The sequence below is a fragment of the Oenanthe melanoleuca genome, chromosome 10 (genome assembly GCF_029582105.1).
Source record: "Oenanthe melanoleuca isolate GR-GAL-2019-014 chromosome 10, OMel1.0, whole genome shotgun sequence".
NCBI classification, from domain to species: domain Eukaryota; kingdom Metazoa; phylum Chordata; class Aves; order Passeriformes; family Muscicapidae; genus Oenanthe; species Oenanthe melanoleuca.
The window spans coordinates 19,032,245-19,049,336 of NC_079344.1; the positions used below are offsets into that span (position 1 = coordinate 19,032,245).

The window sequence follows — 17,092 nt, forward strand, 5'->3', positions numbered from 1 at the left end:
CACTTGCCCAGTCCCAGCCACCCCAGCTGGGCTGTCCTCAGGCTTTGTCCCTGGTCTGCTGCTGCCCTTCCACAAAAAAGGTACAGCTCCCCTGAAGATCCTGCTTGGTGCAGATGGCTTGGATGCAGAGGATATCTAAAAGAGCTGTAGAAAGTTATGTTTAGGCACAACATTGAGTACTCACTCGTACTGCATCCATTCAAGGACAGTGTATGTAATACACTCTCAAGGAAGGGTCCCTCATGCATTAATTTCTAGGGTCAGAAAGTTCTTTGGCCATCAGCCCTGAGCCCTGCAGAGCTCGGCAGTCTGGCTTGCAGGGCACAGGGATGCAGGACAGCAGATGGGCACTGGTGTTTGTGCATCCAGGGGTCAATCAACAGCAATCCAGGTAGCACTGGGCCATGTTTGTCACCAGCCAGTGCCTGGAACCTCAGAGGGTTCCCAGCCCAAGTGACAAAGTGCTGCTTAAAACATAGCAGCATGAGGGGAAGTTTCTGCTTGTCCACCCATACACATAACTGAGCCAGGCTCTGTCCCTGGCTCATTACCCAGAGCCACAGACAGCATCTCTTTGATTTGAATCTGGAAGACAGTAGCTGTGAAATCCCTGGGGCCCTTTGCAGACATCCACATGCAATCAAATAATCAACAAACCACTTATGTAACCCTTAGGTGCTCCATTGTCCTGGTACATTTGCCTATAAAAGTCCCTCCCTCCTGTGTGCAGAGAGCTGGAAGCTTTCAGAACTTAATTCTGCTAAGGAAGCATTTTACACTCAGACAACATGAGACTTAATTTTTGTGAATGCAAGCTACAGTAACTCTGCTTCCATCACCTCATCTTGGGGGGGCGGGGGGGGGGGAGCAGTGAATTCATGACTTTTTACACAGAAAGTGGATAAAACTCTCTGTTGGCTGCCATGGCATTATTCAACTTCTATGTTCCCTAAGAAGCTTAATCTCAGCAATGAAAAAAAAAAGCAGGAGACAACTGAAAGGCTTTTGGCCAATAAATTCACTCCAAATCCTTGAGTTCCTAGATTTGAAGGCTTTTAAATCCAAGAGGACTCATAAAATGCAATTTGGCCTTTGCACTTTCAACAATGAACCATAAAACTAACACTCTGGACCAGTTCTAGTCTCTGTTCCTAAAAATTTACCCATACACCAGTAAGTTTATTATAACTTCACAAAAGTCAATCAGTGGTGCAGCTTCCACACTGAAATTGTTAAAGAAAGAACTTCTGTCATGCTAGACTGCAAACAAAGCTTAGGGGAACAGCTTCAAGCCTGGAAGAAGAAAGTTCCCAGTTACTCAGGGTAGCTCATATCTCCAGAGGCTGTTTTTAATCATAACTCCTACAAGCTCATCACATAGCTCATGCTTTATTACTTGGATAGCAGTTGCCAACTGGATGGAAACCTGATTTGGTATTTTCCAGTTGATGGGAAAATTTTCTGAAGGACATTTGCTTGAGCAACTTAGCTTGAGCCTTCCTAGAAATGAAACACAGCAATCGCTGCTTCCATGAAATGGAGTCCCTGGCTTTAGACAGTGAGAGGCTCATGCTGAACCTTGCTGAACCCTCACAAACTGTGCATCAGGGCTGTTTCACACACAGCTGGAAAAGGTAATTGCTAAGACTGGCATCTTCCCTTGGAAGGGCAAAACAGCCCTGCCACTCACTGGCTTTGTCTCTCCTCCTTGCCTCTTTCAGCTTGTAGCAGCCCCACATCCACCACACACCTTGCTAGAGATGGAGGCAAAGCCTTTGTGGTGTTGGTGGGCTCCTGGTGCTCTGGGATATGACTTGTGCCAACATGTCCTTCAATACAGTCTTACTGACTGCTCATCTTTGATGTGGCAAGACAGTTTTGTTTGCATCCCTGAGCAGCTCTGAGCGAGCTCAAAGTCTGGCACGTTTTGTGGAGTCCCTTTAGCACAGCCGATTGCACAAGCAGATGCAGACAGTCCCGAAGTAGAACTTGTTTATAACAAAACACCCAACTATTTTGATTTGAATCTTAAAAGTAGATAGACAATAAAGATAGATCTCTGCAATCCTCCCTCTTGGTTTTGTTCTTACTGGGGGTATCCAAACCTTAACGAATTAATTTCTGCCCTGCCTCAGTGTGGGCCAGCACACTATATTTAATTGATACCAACAGAACCAAGGTCTTGGAAACAGCATTTGGCTTAAGGTTAGAGTGTGGAAGAAAAGAACCCTCTTTTCAGCTGCAATATTCTCTACCTCTGGCAGAGAAAGCAAACATGACCTATCAGAGCAGAGGAGACAACAAACCACTGTGTTTCTCTCCTCTTGTGCTTCTGTAGGCCACAATGCAATAAATGGAACAGCTGGCTGATTTCTCCATGGCAGTTTGGCAATCTTATCAAAGAGGATTTCTCTGCATAGCTATGTGAGGGATGAAGAAACAGACTAATTTGTCATGGATGTCCCAAGATGAGTAGGTTTTGGTCCTATTTTCCTGTTGTGAGTAGTGAACAGAATCCGGTGAGCAGGGCATACATTCTGCTAACACTGAATCTCTTAAAAATCTTATATGATTGTGTGACATGAAGAAGAAAAATCATTTTTGCAAAGGTAAAAGCTGGTCAGATAAGATTGGATATTGCAGTGAAATGAGAAGTGCTCCTAGTCTCAATCTCCAGACACTTCCAAGGCTGAAGAACTAAAGACTATCTGGTTCATTAGTGGAATGTCTGTTCAGCTTGAATCTAATACTTGACAGTGCTGCAGCCAGAACTCAGAGCCAGAATAAATACATTAAATTTGGTTTTCTTTCATTCTTGAACTATGGCCTTGGTTTGTGAAACACTTAGTTGCTCCAAGAATGAAAGGTTGAATCACCAGAAGTAAGAGTTGTAACATGGAGGGAGAATAAAACCACTGGAAATTCTCTTTGTCACAGGTGAGAAGGTAGGAGAAAAGCAGCATTCCTCAGCTTTATTTTTTATGGCCAAAACAAGTAAAGTCTGTCAGATTCTTCTAGCTCTCTGCTCAAGCCTGAGGTGCTTGGGTGTGATGACAATAAGTATTAGTCATTACCACGATGGTATTTGTCCTACAGATACAGCTGGGCTTTGTACTTGGATACTGTGTCTCTCAGTGGGAAGCTTTGGGCATCTTTCAGGGGAAAGATCTCACCTTGTCTGGTCTGGTTCAGCTGAATCACAGTCCCAGCAATCACAGCATACACGAATTATTCCTCTGCAGGGAGGAAGAAGGACAAGAGGGAGAGAGGAGAAAGAAGGAGAGAGGACAGAAGGAAGGAAAGAAGCAGAGCTCTTGGTTCAAGAGCAGCCTGTAGCTCTGTGGAAGGCTTTGCCATCCACTTGCTTTCCATCCCTTTGTGCTTCCCTAGGAGCACAGGACCTGCCAGCAGCAGGGGAACTCCATACTGACTGCAGCAGAGGGTTCAGAGTTTCAGTCCCAACCAAAGCACTGCTGGGTTTTCAATTAAAAACACTCCCAAACAGCTGTGAGTTATGCCAAATAAGTTTAATAACCAAGGAAACCATAGCAAGTGACAACTACAAAATACAAAGCAGACAAGAGAACTGATGGCATAAAAGTGGGAAGGAATGGTGTCTGAAATGAAAATGGAGAGCAAAATACACTTAACAGAGGATCTGGGTTCAGCTACAACACACACGGTCACATACAACACCGCATTAGTAAGAGCACACATAGATACTCCTTGTACTGGGGCTTTTCACAGTTCTCCACTTCATCCCAGATGACAAGTAAATGGATGTTTTTACTCTCTTACATAAATTCTTGTGCACACAACATCATCAGCACCAAAGGTCTGGAAAAGAAAAAAAAAATCGATCAGAAGAGATAGAACTGGCAAACATTTAACACCATTTCAAAGTGTTATTTTTACTAAAGTAACTAGTTCTGCAGCAGAAAAATTTCTTCTTATGTCTTCTGACAGATGAGAGTAAAGAAAGAAATAATTTTGAAAGAGGAATGCAATGTAAATGACCTGTTTTTCAAGGCAGGATAGATTTTGTCAGAATGATAAATGATGCATAAATTCTCTTTTTCTGTAGTTTCTTGGCATGAATTGATAAATAAACATGAGAAAATAAAGTGAATTTGGAATGTACTGTTATTATATTTAGAAACAGCTGCAGCACTTTGAACTAGAAATGCTGAGGGTGGAATTCAGATGGCATTTTCCAAAGGTATTCCTTGATATTTGCAGATACAAATCCAAGCAGGCAAATGAAAGCAGTGGAGGGAAGATGAAGACCAGGAGAATGTACACCTGTAAACATAATTCTGCTGCAAGTGGTTGATAGCCCATGCTAGATCCCAAACCCTCCCTTCTAGGCTGTGTGTGGACAGTGCCAATGACAATCTTCCTTCAGGACACTGTGCCCTTACCAGTGAGTTTGTTAGCTGTGATAAGGCTCTGGAATGCCCTACAGATAATCAGGACATGCAGGCAGGACAGTGATTGTGGGGCTGTCTGAGAAAGCCACCTGAATCCTAAAGTGTTTGTATGTCATTTCAGTTCTGGCAGGCTAAAATTTAAGCAATTAAGCATGAAGGAAATACTGGAGGCAAGAGTGAGGAAATAAAGACTGCAGAAACCTTCCCATTCAGCTGTGCTGAGAAGGTTTTGAGCTCAGCACTAACAAGCTCTGAGGTGAGATGTCTGGCTGTGGTCACTGCCAAGGTCTCACTGAAATGCATGCAGTAAGAGCTACCCCAGTGTGTTATGAAAATTCAGCAAGGCTATTTATTTTAATGCTTTCTACACCTGTTTTGGCCAATATTTAGAAAAGACTTGGCTTTAAAATTGACTCTGGCTTATATTTTGTTCACTTTGTTGGGGACACAAACCTGTTAGTATTTTGGAGATACAGACTTTGTTTTTATGCATATCAATATCATATCAGTGCTTATTATATATTTTTAGATTATACATGGACACATCTGGAAATGAGCATTAAAGGATGCGGATAGTTCTCTCCTGTCCACAGTACCAGCTGCAAGTTCCCTTATTATGGCTTCCTTCAATATTTCCAAATTATCCACAAAGGCAAAATTATTTCAGCAGGAGCTCTGACAGAGAGAGGAAGTAAGAGTCAAGACCATCCAGGGCTCGAGGTTTTCTTAGGAGCCTGTAAGATCCCTGCAACAGTGATTGTCCTTCACATTAAGGCACTGCTAAGCACAGGGAGGTTTGGGTCCTGCTGCTACTTCTACACAAATCGTAAACAGTAGTGAACCAGTTCCTGTGCAGTGTTCTCCCAGAGCTGGCACAGCCCCAGACTGCCAGCTGGGCTGCTCAGCCATGCAGCCACACCTGAGATGGGAGTGGTGCCACATCAGCCAGTTCTAAAGGGAAAGGCTGCAGCAGATGTTTGCCAAAACATGTGAAATCTCCCTGACAAATCAATGTCTGCTCTTTCAGGAAGGTTAAGAGAGAAACTCCTTCCCCTAAAGCTGTGCAACAGCAGTTATTCCCAGAACAGATCAGCAGTTCTGTTGAGGAGGAACACTGCAGAGAAGAGCAGATTGAAATACATGTGATCCATACTGCAAGGGAGCCACTGTAGATCTGAGCATCTGAAATTGCAGTGTCCAGTTCTGAGACTGTGCTCCTGGGCAGATCCTGCCCCTAAGACAGGAGAGTCTGGTTGGCAGCTTCCTTGAAAGATGCACAGGAGGGAGTGTGGAAATAAAGATTACAATTTGTGGAGGAAGAAACAGAATAAGAGTTTCTGGGAAAGCTCAGTGGTATGGATCAGTAGCAGCACCACAGACTGACTGCTGTGCACTCAGAGTCACAGCTTAGCATGTTTGTGATACAGGATCCTCATTTTGTACTTCAACATCCACCTCCAGCAAGACTTCTGAACTTCTGAAAATTTCAGGCAAAGGACTACATTCAAATTACTCTGGACAAAAATCAAGTGCAGAAAATGTGGACACATTTAGGGAACCTAAATTTTAAAAAATCAGTTGCTACATATAAGGACTCCACAACACACCAGTCTCGCAGTCTGGAAAACCACTATAATTTAACACAATAATATTTTTAAATCGAGATTGCAAAGAGATAGAAATCATGCAAAGCATAATTACAATTTTTCTGGAGTACCATGTAACCACTGGGCACTTCTCAAACACCCAAGACATCCTTTCCTTGAAGACCCAGCTTAGGTTATGTGGCTTCTGACCTGGTTCAGGAATAAGCTGCATTTTTTAGGACTTAGATTTCATACATTATACACATTCAGATGATCAACAATGGAATTGAAGCACATAAATAAAGGGCTTTATTGTCATGGCTATGTACAGATTTAAATGTGGACTTAAACAAAAGGTGTTTTCCTATCTTATTGTGACTTACTACCATTTGTTGATAAAACTCCACTCAGTGTTACTAAAGAAAGCAAGGAGGAAGATGTTTAAACTTGCTGCATTCCTTTTCTTGTGGTAACTCACAGAAATGTCTAATGTACAGCTGGGCCCAAGGTCAGGGGAGGATCCAAATCCAAAGGGTGTAATTCCTCTATTCTTCACACTTAAATCCTTGTATTCAGTGGTAGGATAAAGCAGTTTAGTGTCTCTGGTTCTAATTCTAGACTCAAAAGAAGTGATAGCTCCTGTTCCAACAAGCAGACTTTAAAGATTTCCATGACCCAAAGCACTAGAACTTCCAAATGAAAAGAGAATGAGCAATCCTGGCTATTTGGTGCTGAAGTTCCATCAGAGCAACTAAAAAAAGTACAAGGCTACCAAACTGTAGTTCAGATGTAATGAGAAGGTGCAGGATTTTCAAACTCCACCTTTTCATCAGCTTGGAAAGGTCTCACTTATCTCATAAAATGCTGCAAGGCAAGGGCTTCCATCTAAATCTAAAATAGGATTTAAAATATGCAACGACTGCAAATTACAGAATTGTTTTCTTCACTTAGCTTGTCATAATCTGTAGCTAAGAGTCCAAAAGCACACTGCAAACAAAGCCCTGCGCAGGGGGATAATCCAATAAATTGACCTCTCTCAGTTCACTCAAAATCTGATGACCACTGACATCATGAGAGATTAAAAGAGAATTACAGGGCAGTAATATATTTCTGTAGGAGCAAATCTGCTTTTTGAAGGTCTTCGTTATAAACATTTGCTGGTGAGCCTTTGTGGTAAGTGGAGCACACAGCATAATGAAGAAGTGTCATTGAAACAATCACCTGGGAAAGATCACTTCTGTCAGTGTATGCAAAAATCCCTTTACCTGCTCATGACTGATCAAAATGCAGAGGCAACTTACAAAAGGAAGACAGAATCCATCAGCAAAGTGATGGAGAAAAGAAGGTATTACTTAAATGAATCTTCAGAAAAGGCTTTGTCCACGTGCAAACTTCCATGTTATCTAGAATAAAGACGTAAGACTTCACAACAAAGGCATGGTGCCTATTTCCATTCTCCTCCTGACTGCCGTAATATTTTAGGAAAGAAGTTGATCCTTACAAGGCCATAGTCACTGACTGTGCAGCCCCCACTTTCAAACTTGGCTTTTGATAGCAAATCACCCAACAGACAACCTCATGTTCCTCAAGATATCAGTTGACAGTACCATGCAAAATTAGGTTATTTCCCAAGGAGCCTAAATGTCAGGATTTGTGTTTGAGCACTGCTGTACTATACAATTCCCCCAAAGTCATGCAGCAAATGGATGACAGAGATCTGAGACCATGGTATCTCCATTATTTTGGAGATAGTTATAGTTACAGTTGAAAGCAGTGCACATCTAAGCTACAAGTGATGTTACAAAAGGCTGCATTTAGAATCAGCTGCAGCCAAAATGCAAATGGCTTTGGCTTCTTTGTTTGGGATGTGATCCAGACAAGGCTGTAGCAGTGAGCAGGGGCTGTAGATCCCTAAGCCCCCTTGTAAATCTGCTCATGGCAAAGAGTAAATTAAAGCATTAGGCCCATGCAACACACACGTGTGCATTATTACAGGCTTCTGAACTTCTGTCAAGGCTGCTCTAATGAGGACAGCAGCAACCCCCTCATTCTGAGCTTGATATGACTCGACCCTTCTTTTGACAACTGGTTTTATAAAAGATCACTCTCCAAAAGTTATAGAAGTTAAACACTTAGGTGGTTTGACACTGTTTGGTACAAGGCTGAGGCACATCACACATTTCAGCATTCTGCTGCAAAATCTCTTTCCAAATCTTCACTGACCCTTCTCACCTACGATGTTTCATTTCGGAAGTCAGCAAAATAATTTTAAAAATGTTCACTCGCTCATGTAGGCTCCACAGTTCACCAGTTTTAATCAACTATGGCATGATTTTCCTGAGGAGGGAATGTAGCACAGAAACCGTGCTTGAACCCCCACCAATGTTCTGATCTTTGACCCTTGCTACAATTGATTCTGAGAACCCCTGTGTGATATGTGAACTGTGTCAAATGTGGTCAGAGGCTGTTTTTAAAGCCCCTCTTCAGTAATCACCCACTTTAAAATGTTTGTGTGTTACAGATTAAACTTAAATCTATAGAGACCTGAGCAGCCGTGAAAGCAGCAATACACCTCAAATCTGAATATAAATGTGTCTCATTTGAATAGGCAATATTTGTAAGCAGCATCCTTTAACTTTGCAGAGAGTAGACCTTTTGTTCTTCTGATTTACCTAAGTGATTGATAGCTCATTAATGTCTCTGATAAAAACACATAGCAACAACAAAAACATTGAGTGTAATAAAGGGAAGAAAAGGCAAGTAATTCCAGACCATAATTTTCGAACAAATGAAATAAATATATATTTTTATGTTATATTCTGATCTTGAGTGCACAAATGCTAATCCAAGTATAGCTTATGAATGTAGAGTTGTAAATACAGATATCCTGACTCTGTGTATGCATTACAATCCTGAAGTACACTATAGTATAAAGATACAGTCAAGACAAATAAATGTGGGGAATTACCCTTTCCACCCTCTCTTGCTTGCAAATTCCATGTAATTTTTATCTACATTGTTCAATAATTCCAAATATGCAGCACTGAAATCCCAGCAAGGGCATCAGATGAGATTAGAAAAACCAGCTCTGATAAAAGAAATTGCAATGTTCTAGTTTTAGATCAATGTTCTAGTTTTCAGAACAGCTTTTTTTTAAAGCAGAAATTGATCCTCCTTCCTTTCCTCAGCTGAAAGAATTCTTTTTCTAACAGGACTTCAGGCCTATGTCTGTCATTGTATCAGCCAAATATTGTTTATCTACTAATAAGAGCAATTTTATTCTCTGTGCTGCAAGGAGCTAAGGAGAACTGAAGGCAACTGAAGTAAAGAAAACCTTTGCTAACTTAATAATGTGTGCTCATCATCTGTGCACCAGAGGACATGATGTGACTTGAAAAACCATCATTTACTCCAAGGAAATATCTTTGAAGAAAATAAGGAATTCTTCTGCCAGGATGCAAGAAAGATTGAGAATTATTGAGTAATATGGTTTATATTTTGGCTCTGGGGTAGTCATGGCAATTAAAGACTGATTTTTTTTTTTATTATATGGGATAATAAATACGTTTTATTAATATCTGTGTTGGAGAGAAAAATATATCCTTACACTAGGAAAATACCACAATCAAATGGATCCCCTAAGCAATGCAGAGTTTTAGATCACAATTATGTGGCAAAGTTCCAACATTTATGCAGCCAATACTAACAGAGTAAAACTTCCTTACCCCCTCCTGTTACCCCAAGCCTTTCCTCAATTCATGCCTCTAACACAGTTTACATTCTTTCTTGCAACTTCTTTCAAACAGGGTATGACTTCTCTTGATTTCTTCTGCAAATGCATCTAACAGCAAATAAGGAGTCTCAAGACTTCTTGAAAGATTTCTTTGGATGGAGAAACAGAAGCAGAGTCTTATGGAAGCACATCAGAGAGAGTAAAGAACAGAAAACATTTCTTAGGTAAGCAGGGAGATTTGAGAAGTGTGAAGGTAGGAATTGTCAAATATTTGAAGCAATATGGGCAGCAAAACTGAATGAGAATGAATTTCAAGTCCTAAAGATCCCTAAGGAAGCTCTGAGGGTGGAAGAACAAAAAGAGGAGAAGACAGAGATCTCTTCTCATTGTAATCTTGGTTTTGAAGAAGTAAGATATAAATGGGAGTTAGCAGACTCAGACCCAAAGAAAATTTGCCAAGTATAAAATAAAATAATCTAATACTAAATCTTTGTTCACTGGAGCGACGAAAAACCCAAACACAGTAGAGAGGCAAGAGATCAAAGGAGTCTTCTCACTAAGGGCTCCTATTCCTACCTTGTTCCCTTTTATAGCTGCTGAACACACCTCAGCCAATCCCTTCAAATAGTTTAGCTTCAATTCTCTGAAGGAATGTTCTGGGCTTTAAAATTAGGGACCACAGACAAGAAAATGGAGCTTATCCTCTTCTGTCACTCTCCAAACAGAACCTTTTGTTGCCTCCCAGAAGGGTTAATTTTGGCCATTTCAGCAAAGGACTAGAGGTCTCCCTCCCCCGTTACTCCCAGAAACAAACACCTCATTGCTGAGCTTTTGGTGTCAGATCTTAAAGATCAACCCAGGTATTTAAAAGATCTGTACATTCAACCCCATCAAATGTCATGAGGGCTTGGAGCACCAATTACTTTCATAATAATAAAGCAAAAGAGTCTGCTATGCTCAAAGAGGTAGGAGAATGAAACTGCATATCATATTGAATAGTAAAAAAAACAGAGAAAATTATCTGGATAACTTGGAAAGAAAGATCAAATTTCATAATGGCCACAGGAAAATCACACATTGCAACCAATGAACACATTTCCAGCTTGTCAGAGACAGGAAGGGAATTGGGGGAAATGGAAACCAGAAAAAGAGCTAACAATGCCTTTGCATATAAATCTGCATCATTTTAGAAAAGAATAGGGAGATGAAGTCACCATAACATCAGGTGCTAGATCGCTAGACAAACAGTAAATGCCATTCTGGCTTTCTTAGTTCAGGAGGGAAATTGATAATTAGACAGGGTTAAAAAAGCACTCAAATAACGATTCAAAGCTTTCTTTACATTGAAAGACTCAAGGTCTTCCAGTGGTTTAGCTTCAAAACCAGAAGTAATTCTAAGAGGTGGCTTAATCAGTGGTGTTAAGAAAAGTATTCGCAATAACAAATTTTAGGCATATTATTTAGGCTCTTTTATACACAATATGTAATGACTGGAAGTTGAATCTCCACATACACAGATTAAAAAAAATGTGTATATTTTAATGGCAAGGAAATTAACCAGTAAACCAAGTTATCGAAAGTTTTGAGTTCCTATAAATGGAAATATCTTAATAAGAAACTAGCTGTTCTAATTTATATCCTAACTGGAAAAATAATTAATTCAAAAAAGTTCAACGGACTGTATTAAACAAGAAAAAGGGTTAGATGGCTTTAAATCTTGGAATCCTTCTGGTTTCTTATCCAGCTTCATTATTCTTCCCCAGCAGGGTAAGTTCACATTGCTGCTTGCAGGAGGTAATTGTATTATGAGCAGCTTTCTTGGAGCAGTGCACTTTATTTAACAGCTGCCTCACCAGCTTGCTGCTTAAATAATAAATTAGAGAAATGTATTGTTAGAAAGCTGGAGAAGTTATAGTTGAGGATATATTTTGTCCACTGCATTTCATCTAAAGATGCAAAGCAGAGATCAAAGTACTTTGCCTCCTAAAGTGATAATACAAAGAATTCCAGTGGTTGAGTCAAAAGAAATGATGCAGCATTGGAGTATTCATTCATTAGAAACCAGTGTGAGTTCACTAACAGCACATGTCCTCATAAGGGGTGGATGAACAGTCCCAAGATGTCTAGAATAATATTAACACCTTAGAAGCTTTTTGTTTATACTTGGCTAGGTTTGGGTTCTGTCTTTGTTTCAGGTGCAATCTCAAAACCAGAACTCCATCTGCTTTAGAGAAGCACTGGGCAGGCTGTTTGTTTTTTAAAATGCAGAGGTTTAGTTAGTGTGATGGTTCAAACTAAAACCTCCCCGCTTTGATGTTTTCTTACTCACCACTCCAGGAGCCTGTCATCTATGTCCAAACTGATGAGGCGTAACAGTCTGATCAACTATTTATGCAAAATTCACCAGAAAGGAGTGCGGTGAAGTGATTCTGAACTTGAGCTGAACTGTGCTGCTGTGTCTCTTCTCAGGTATGGATACTGGTGAATGAATGTGGAGTGATCCCAGAGAAAGAAGCAGTGAGGAGAACTCTAATGATGGAAGCAGAGCCCGAACAACAAAGCATGCTGCCAATGGCAGCTCACACACCACTGTAGGCAGGGGGGCTGGCAGCAAACGTGCCAAACTCTGTGCTTCTAAGAAACTCATGAAGGCAGCTCTGAATGACTCACAGGGGATCAGGGAACTGGGGAAGGTGGCAGAGGTATGGAGGAAATTACATCTTTTTCATCAACAGGAGAGACTAGAGCATGCTAACAATATGCAGATCTTTCCTGCTATATACCATGTGACCATGGATAAGAAGCAACATTACGCACATGAATGAAAAGAAGATTCTCCAGAAATGAGGTCAAACGCCTTGATCTCATTTTCACCGGAAAAAATCTGTAATAAATGAAGCAAACTCCTTGATGATGTTGTGAATCTACAGAGCAGAAGTGGCCGACTTGTGATTATTCTACCAGTACAAGTATGGAGAAAATGTTAACAATCAAATGCAAGTCAGAACATGCATATATCTCCATTTGTTTAAAAAAAGTAAAAAGAAAGGGGAAAAAAGCAATGTATTAATTGTAAGGTAGAGGATATGAAAATGGTAGTCTTCCAGATGGATTTAAGTGAGGAAAAACAGTAACTCACATTACGTGGCAACAAAGAAACCTGTTAATATGGTGCACGTATTGAGCTAGTTCAAGGTTCTTACCAAAATCAGCTCATCATTAGCCAGTTCTCGAGTCCAGTACGTTTTGGGACCATCTCCCTCAATAAGAGTTTGTTTGCAATAGATCTTGTTTTCATTCTCCCAAGTGGCCAAACTCTGCAGGCAAGAAAACCATTAAGAAATACATTAATTATACTCCCCAGCAGCATGAGACAGGGACAACAATGAGCAGAAGTGAGAATAATTGCTCCACTAAAGGAGCAACACATAGACCAATAAAGGCAAAGGGAAAAAGTCATCAGTGGAAAGTGGTGAAATAAACATTAAGGTGCATTGAGACATTTTGAAAAGAGGTACATATGAGTAACAAAGTAATTGCTAATGTGTCTTTATTCAGTGTGGAGCCACTCAGTTTCCATCAAATGCTTGATGTTGAAAAGTGTAATTTAGGAACACACTAATGTGGTGTCTATATTCCCAAGCATCTTTGTACACACATAATTTGATCTGACATGTTATTTATCATTACAGGATCCCCGAAGATTAAAAGCATAAACAATTGTATATATCATGTTGTGGTCATAAATAATGCAGTATTTATCACTTACCATCTTTCCTGCTCTATGGCACTGTGCCAAGTTAACTGTGTATTAAGCATATTGAGCTAATAAACTAGAATAAATCACAGCTAAATAAAAGAAACATTAGAATTCGAGTGTTTGTGACATTACTTTTTTAAGGTTGTGAGTCTGGAGATTGAAATGCCCTTGGGCATTTTTCAAAGCATTTGAATAATGACTATGAAACCACTGAAAAAGAAAAGAACCCAAAACTCCAGGATTTTGTTGAACAGGCAAGCCCTGACTCTTGCTTTTCACACAACCACTGAACTATTACTCCTCAGTGCAATGGAACAGCTGTGCAGATGAGTGCCCTGTAATGAATGTTCAAATAATTACTTTATAACTGCACAGTGGGTACATTTATTAGTCTGTGATTATATACATGTACATATGTATATACATACCTATATATAGACGTACATATGTACACATATACACGTGTGTGTGTGTGCATATGTATGCCTAAATACAAGTTAACACTTCCCAGACTTTCCAAGGGAAAAAACTCTTTATTTTGATTTAAAATCAGCTGTTTACTTTTTAAATATTTTCAAAACAATAGATTTTATAAGCCAACAAGCCATCTCGAATGGCAGTTTTAGAAGCTGTGCCTTGAAGTACGACCACATGTGATTCCCTCTTTGTCTGCACAAACAATGGATCAAGTTAGTTGGCGGTACAAAACCCTCCACCCCATAAAGTATATCGAAATCTATCACCAGTCAGCAGTTTTGCCAGATACTGCAAACTGCATTCTGGAGTATTATTTTATTATCTGCCAGGTTCTGCTCTGTGGCCACATCTTGGTTATATACACATTGCAGTACAACTTATTCCTGAGAGTGGACTATAAATAATTTCACAACACATGGAAAAAATTTACTACTTCACAAAACCCATTTCTTTCAGGTTTTTCCAACTTTCATAGCTTACAGCCGTAATTATTGTTTTTCCATCTGCAGCACTAAATCCTTCTCTAGAAAGCGGGTCACATTTATTGTATATGCATTATGTATGAAGACACTTTTGCTGAACAAGATAAATTAACAAAGCCAGCAACATTTCCTGGACAAACTGTTAAATATGCGATAACTCATCCTAGAGAGAAAGTGGATGTTCTAAATATTCACTGATTCCCAGAACCTGCTTACTTTTTCATAAATTTATGTTGACATCAATTGCACTGAAGACAGTAAGTTCTGAATTTTTAGTGATAAAAATGGTCTCAAAAACCATCCTAAGAATTAGGAGGCATCATATTTTGTAAAGTAGATTATTTCACCAACACTGGATACTTTTAAAACTGGATCCTCATTTGAGACTACATTCTGATGATCTTTATTTGTACTTCTTTTATAAGAGGTTTATATATAATTTAACATATTTCTTTATAATTATGAGAGTAAACTGCCCGAAGAAAGCATAACTAACCCATGCCTTCAGTAATAGCTTTCAAAAGGCAGCTATGGCCACAGCCTAGTTCCCCAAACCTCAGACCCCACATATCTACACCAGCAAGAGCCTGGTGTGAGATGCTGCCGAATTAAATTCCCCTCCACGGCCACAGGAGTGGTTACAAAGGCAGAGGAGCAGGGTCTCACACACAGAAACAAGCCCAGAACACTCCAGGTAATGCCCTCAGATGCATTCAGCTCAAGAAGATGGTGTAACTGTGGCTGATATAACACCAGCTGAAAGCCTGTCTCACACTGGTAAAAGAGCTACCTGTCATTAAACTGGACACATGCACTTGGCAAGGGTGGGAAAGAGCATTTCAGCCCCAAACTACCAACAGTCTGTGGTCCTGCTCATCAGAGAACTCATCTGATTCAATCTATGACGAAAGTTGTGTCAGATTTGTGCACTAAACCCTGACTCTTGCTCCACCATTTCCCATGTTTCTGTTAGGGACAGAAGCTGGGAAGAGCTTTCACTGCAGCTGAGGTCTTCAGGGGAGAGGGAAGCAAAAAGAGAAGAATTAAACCCTGCCAAGCTGGAAACCAGATAGCTGAACTCTGCTTTCGGGACCTGCCATGTCCTATCGCCTTCAGATTTCACTTTTATCCCAAAAGAGGGACAAGAGAAGTGGTGACCATCAAGAACCCCTAAGAGTGCTTCTGGTAAGAAGGGTGGAGGGCAGCAATGCCACTGTCTGGGGACATGGGCAGCACATGCGTTTGTCCCATCTAAAAAGAACTTGGTAGCACACACACCCCCCCACACATGCACATGCCCCAGCTCTCCTCCTACCCTGCACTTTCGTCCATCCACCGTCTCCTCCTCAAAGCTCTCCCCGATTTTGAAGTTGATCTCAGTGGTGCGGACAGTAGTGGAAGTTTTGATGTAGAACTGGTCTCCGTCCTGGCGGATCTCCACATGGGGTTTGGAGGCAGCTGCCACCGCCACCTTCCTAAGCATGGCATTGACACCTGGGCAAGGCGGGGAGGAAGCAGAGCTTGAAGTCGCCAGCCGTGCCCTGGGCTGACCTCGCCCAGCATCAGGCAGACCGGGGAGCGGGGCGAGGGGCCGGAGGAGCAGAGCGAGAGGCCGGGGCACCGCCCGTAGCCCCGCGGCACAGCTGCGGCGTTCGGGCAGGCTCTGAGCTGCCGGCACACTCAGGGAAGCTCCGCACCGCCGGCATACACCAGGCAGGGTCCGCACGGCAGGCACACACCAGGCAGGGTCCGCACGGCCGGCACACACCGGGCAGGGTCCGCACGGCCGGTACCCGCGGGTTCTCGCAGAGCTCCCCGCGGCAAAGGCTCCACAGGCTGGACCGCTGGCGCTCGTAGGTGAGACGGGGACCGTGCCGTGCCTCACCGACCCTCCCCGGGTATGGCTCTGAGCCGTGCCCCGCACAGGCACAGGGAATCTCTCCTGCCCTGCCCGCGGCCGACGCACGGAGCTCTCCGGGAGCCAGCGGGCAGCGGAGCGCGGCTGCGGTGCCATCCCGTGTGCCAGCTGCCACCCCGTGTCCCCTCCCGCGGGACACAGCCCGCTTCCCGGCTTCCCCGGCCTCACCCAGCGCCTTGAGCAGCTCGTCGAAATTCTCGCTGCTCCTCATCTTCCAAGTGCCGGCGAAGTTGGGCATGGCGGGGCGGGCGCTGCGGAGGGCGGCGAGGACGCGGCGCTGCTGCTGCTCTCCGGCTCAGGCACCTTGTGAGTGGGGCGGACCTCGGCGGCAGCGGCACGGAGAGCCGGGCACACCCACCCGGCCCCCCACCCCTTCCACCGGGCCAGCAGCACGCCGCCAGACAGCCGGCCCCCTCCCAGTCACGGCCATCCATCCATCCATCCATCCATCCATCCATCCATCCATCCATCCATCCATCCATCTTTCCTGCCCTCTCCATCCATCACCGGCTGCCGCCTGCCTTGGGGCTCCACAGCTGCCCCACCTGGGGCTGCCCAAGAACGAGAGCCCGACTGTCACTTGTGCCACAAATGAGGTAGACAGTGAGGACTGGATGAAGAGCCCAGAGGCAGGCAGGGAAGGCAGAGGGCAATCCAAGCCCGCGCAGTCTGTCCAGGAGCACAGCCCTTCCCAGGACGGGGAACT

At 42.5% G+C, this 17,092-nt stretch overlaps 1 protein-coding gene across 2 annotated transcripts; it reads right to left on the reverse strand.

Annotated features, from left to right (window-relative positions):
• Positions 1-3,508: 3,508 nt before the first annotated feature.
• On the reverse strand, positions 3,509-16,814 carry CRABP1 (cellular retinoic acid binding protein 1). 2 transcript variants are annotated; one of them, XM_056499642.1, is made up of 4 exons: positions 16,555-16,814; positions 15,784-15,962; positions 12,953-13,066; positions 3,509-3,837 (listed from the first exon to the last, which is right to left on the reverse strand). In XM_056499642.1, exons 1-4 carry the CDS (start codon positions 16,622-16,624, stop codon positions 3,787-3,789), a joined length of 414 nt encoding a protein of 137 aa, XP_056355617.1. In that variant the 5' UTR covers positions 16,625-16,814; the 3' UTR covers positions 3,509-3,786. The 2 variants fall into 2 exon arrangements, with proteins under 2 accessions (XP_056355617.1, XP_056355616.1); XM_056499641.1 differs by lacking the exon at positions 16,555-16,814 and having other exon boundaries at positions 15,784-16,519.
• Between the last annotated feature and the right edge of the window lie 278 nt (positions 16,815-17,092).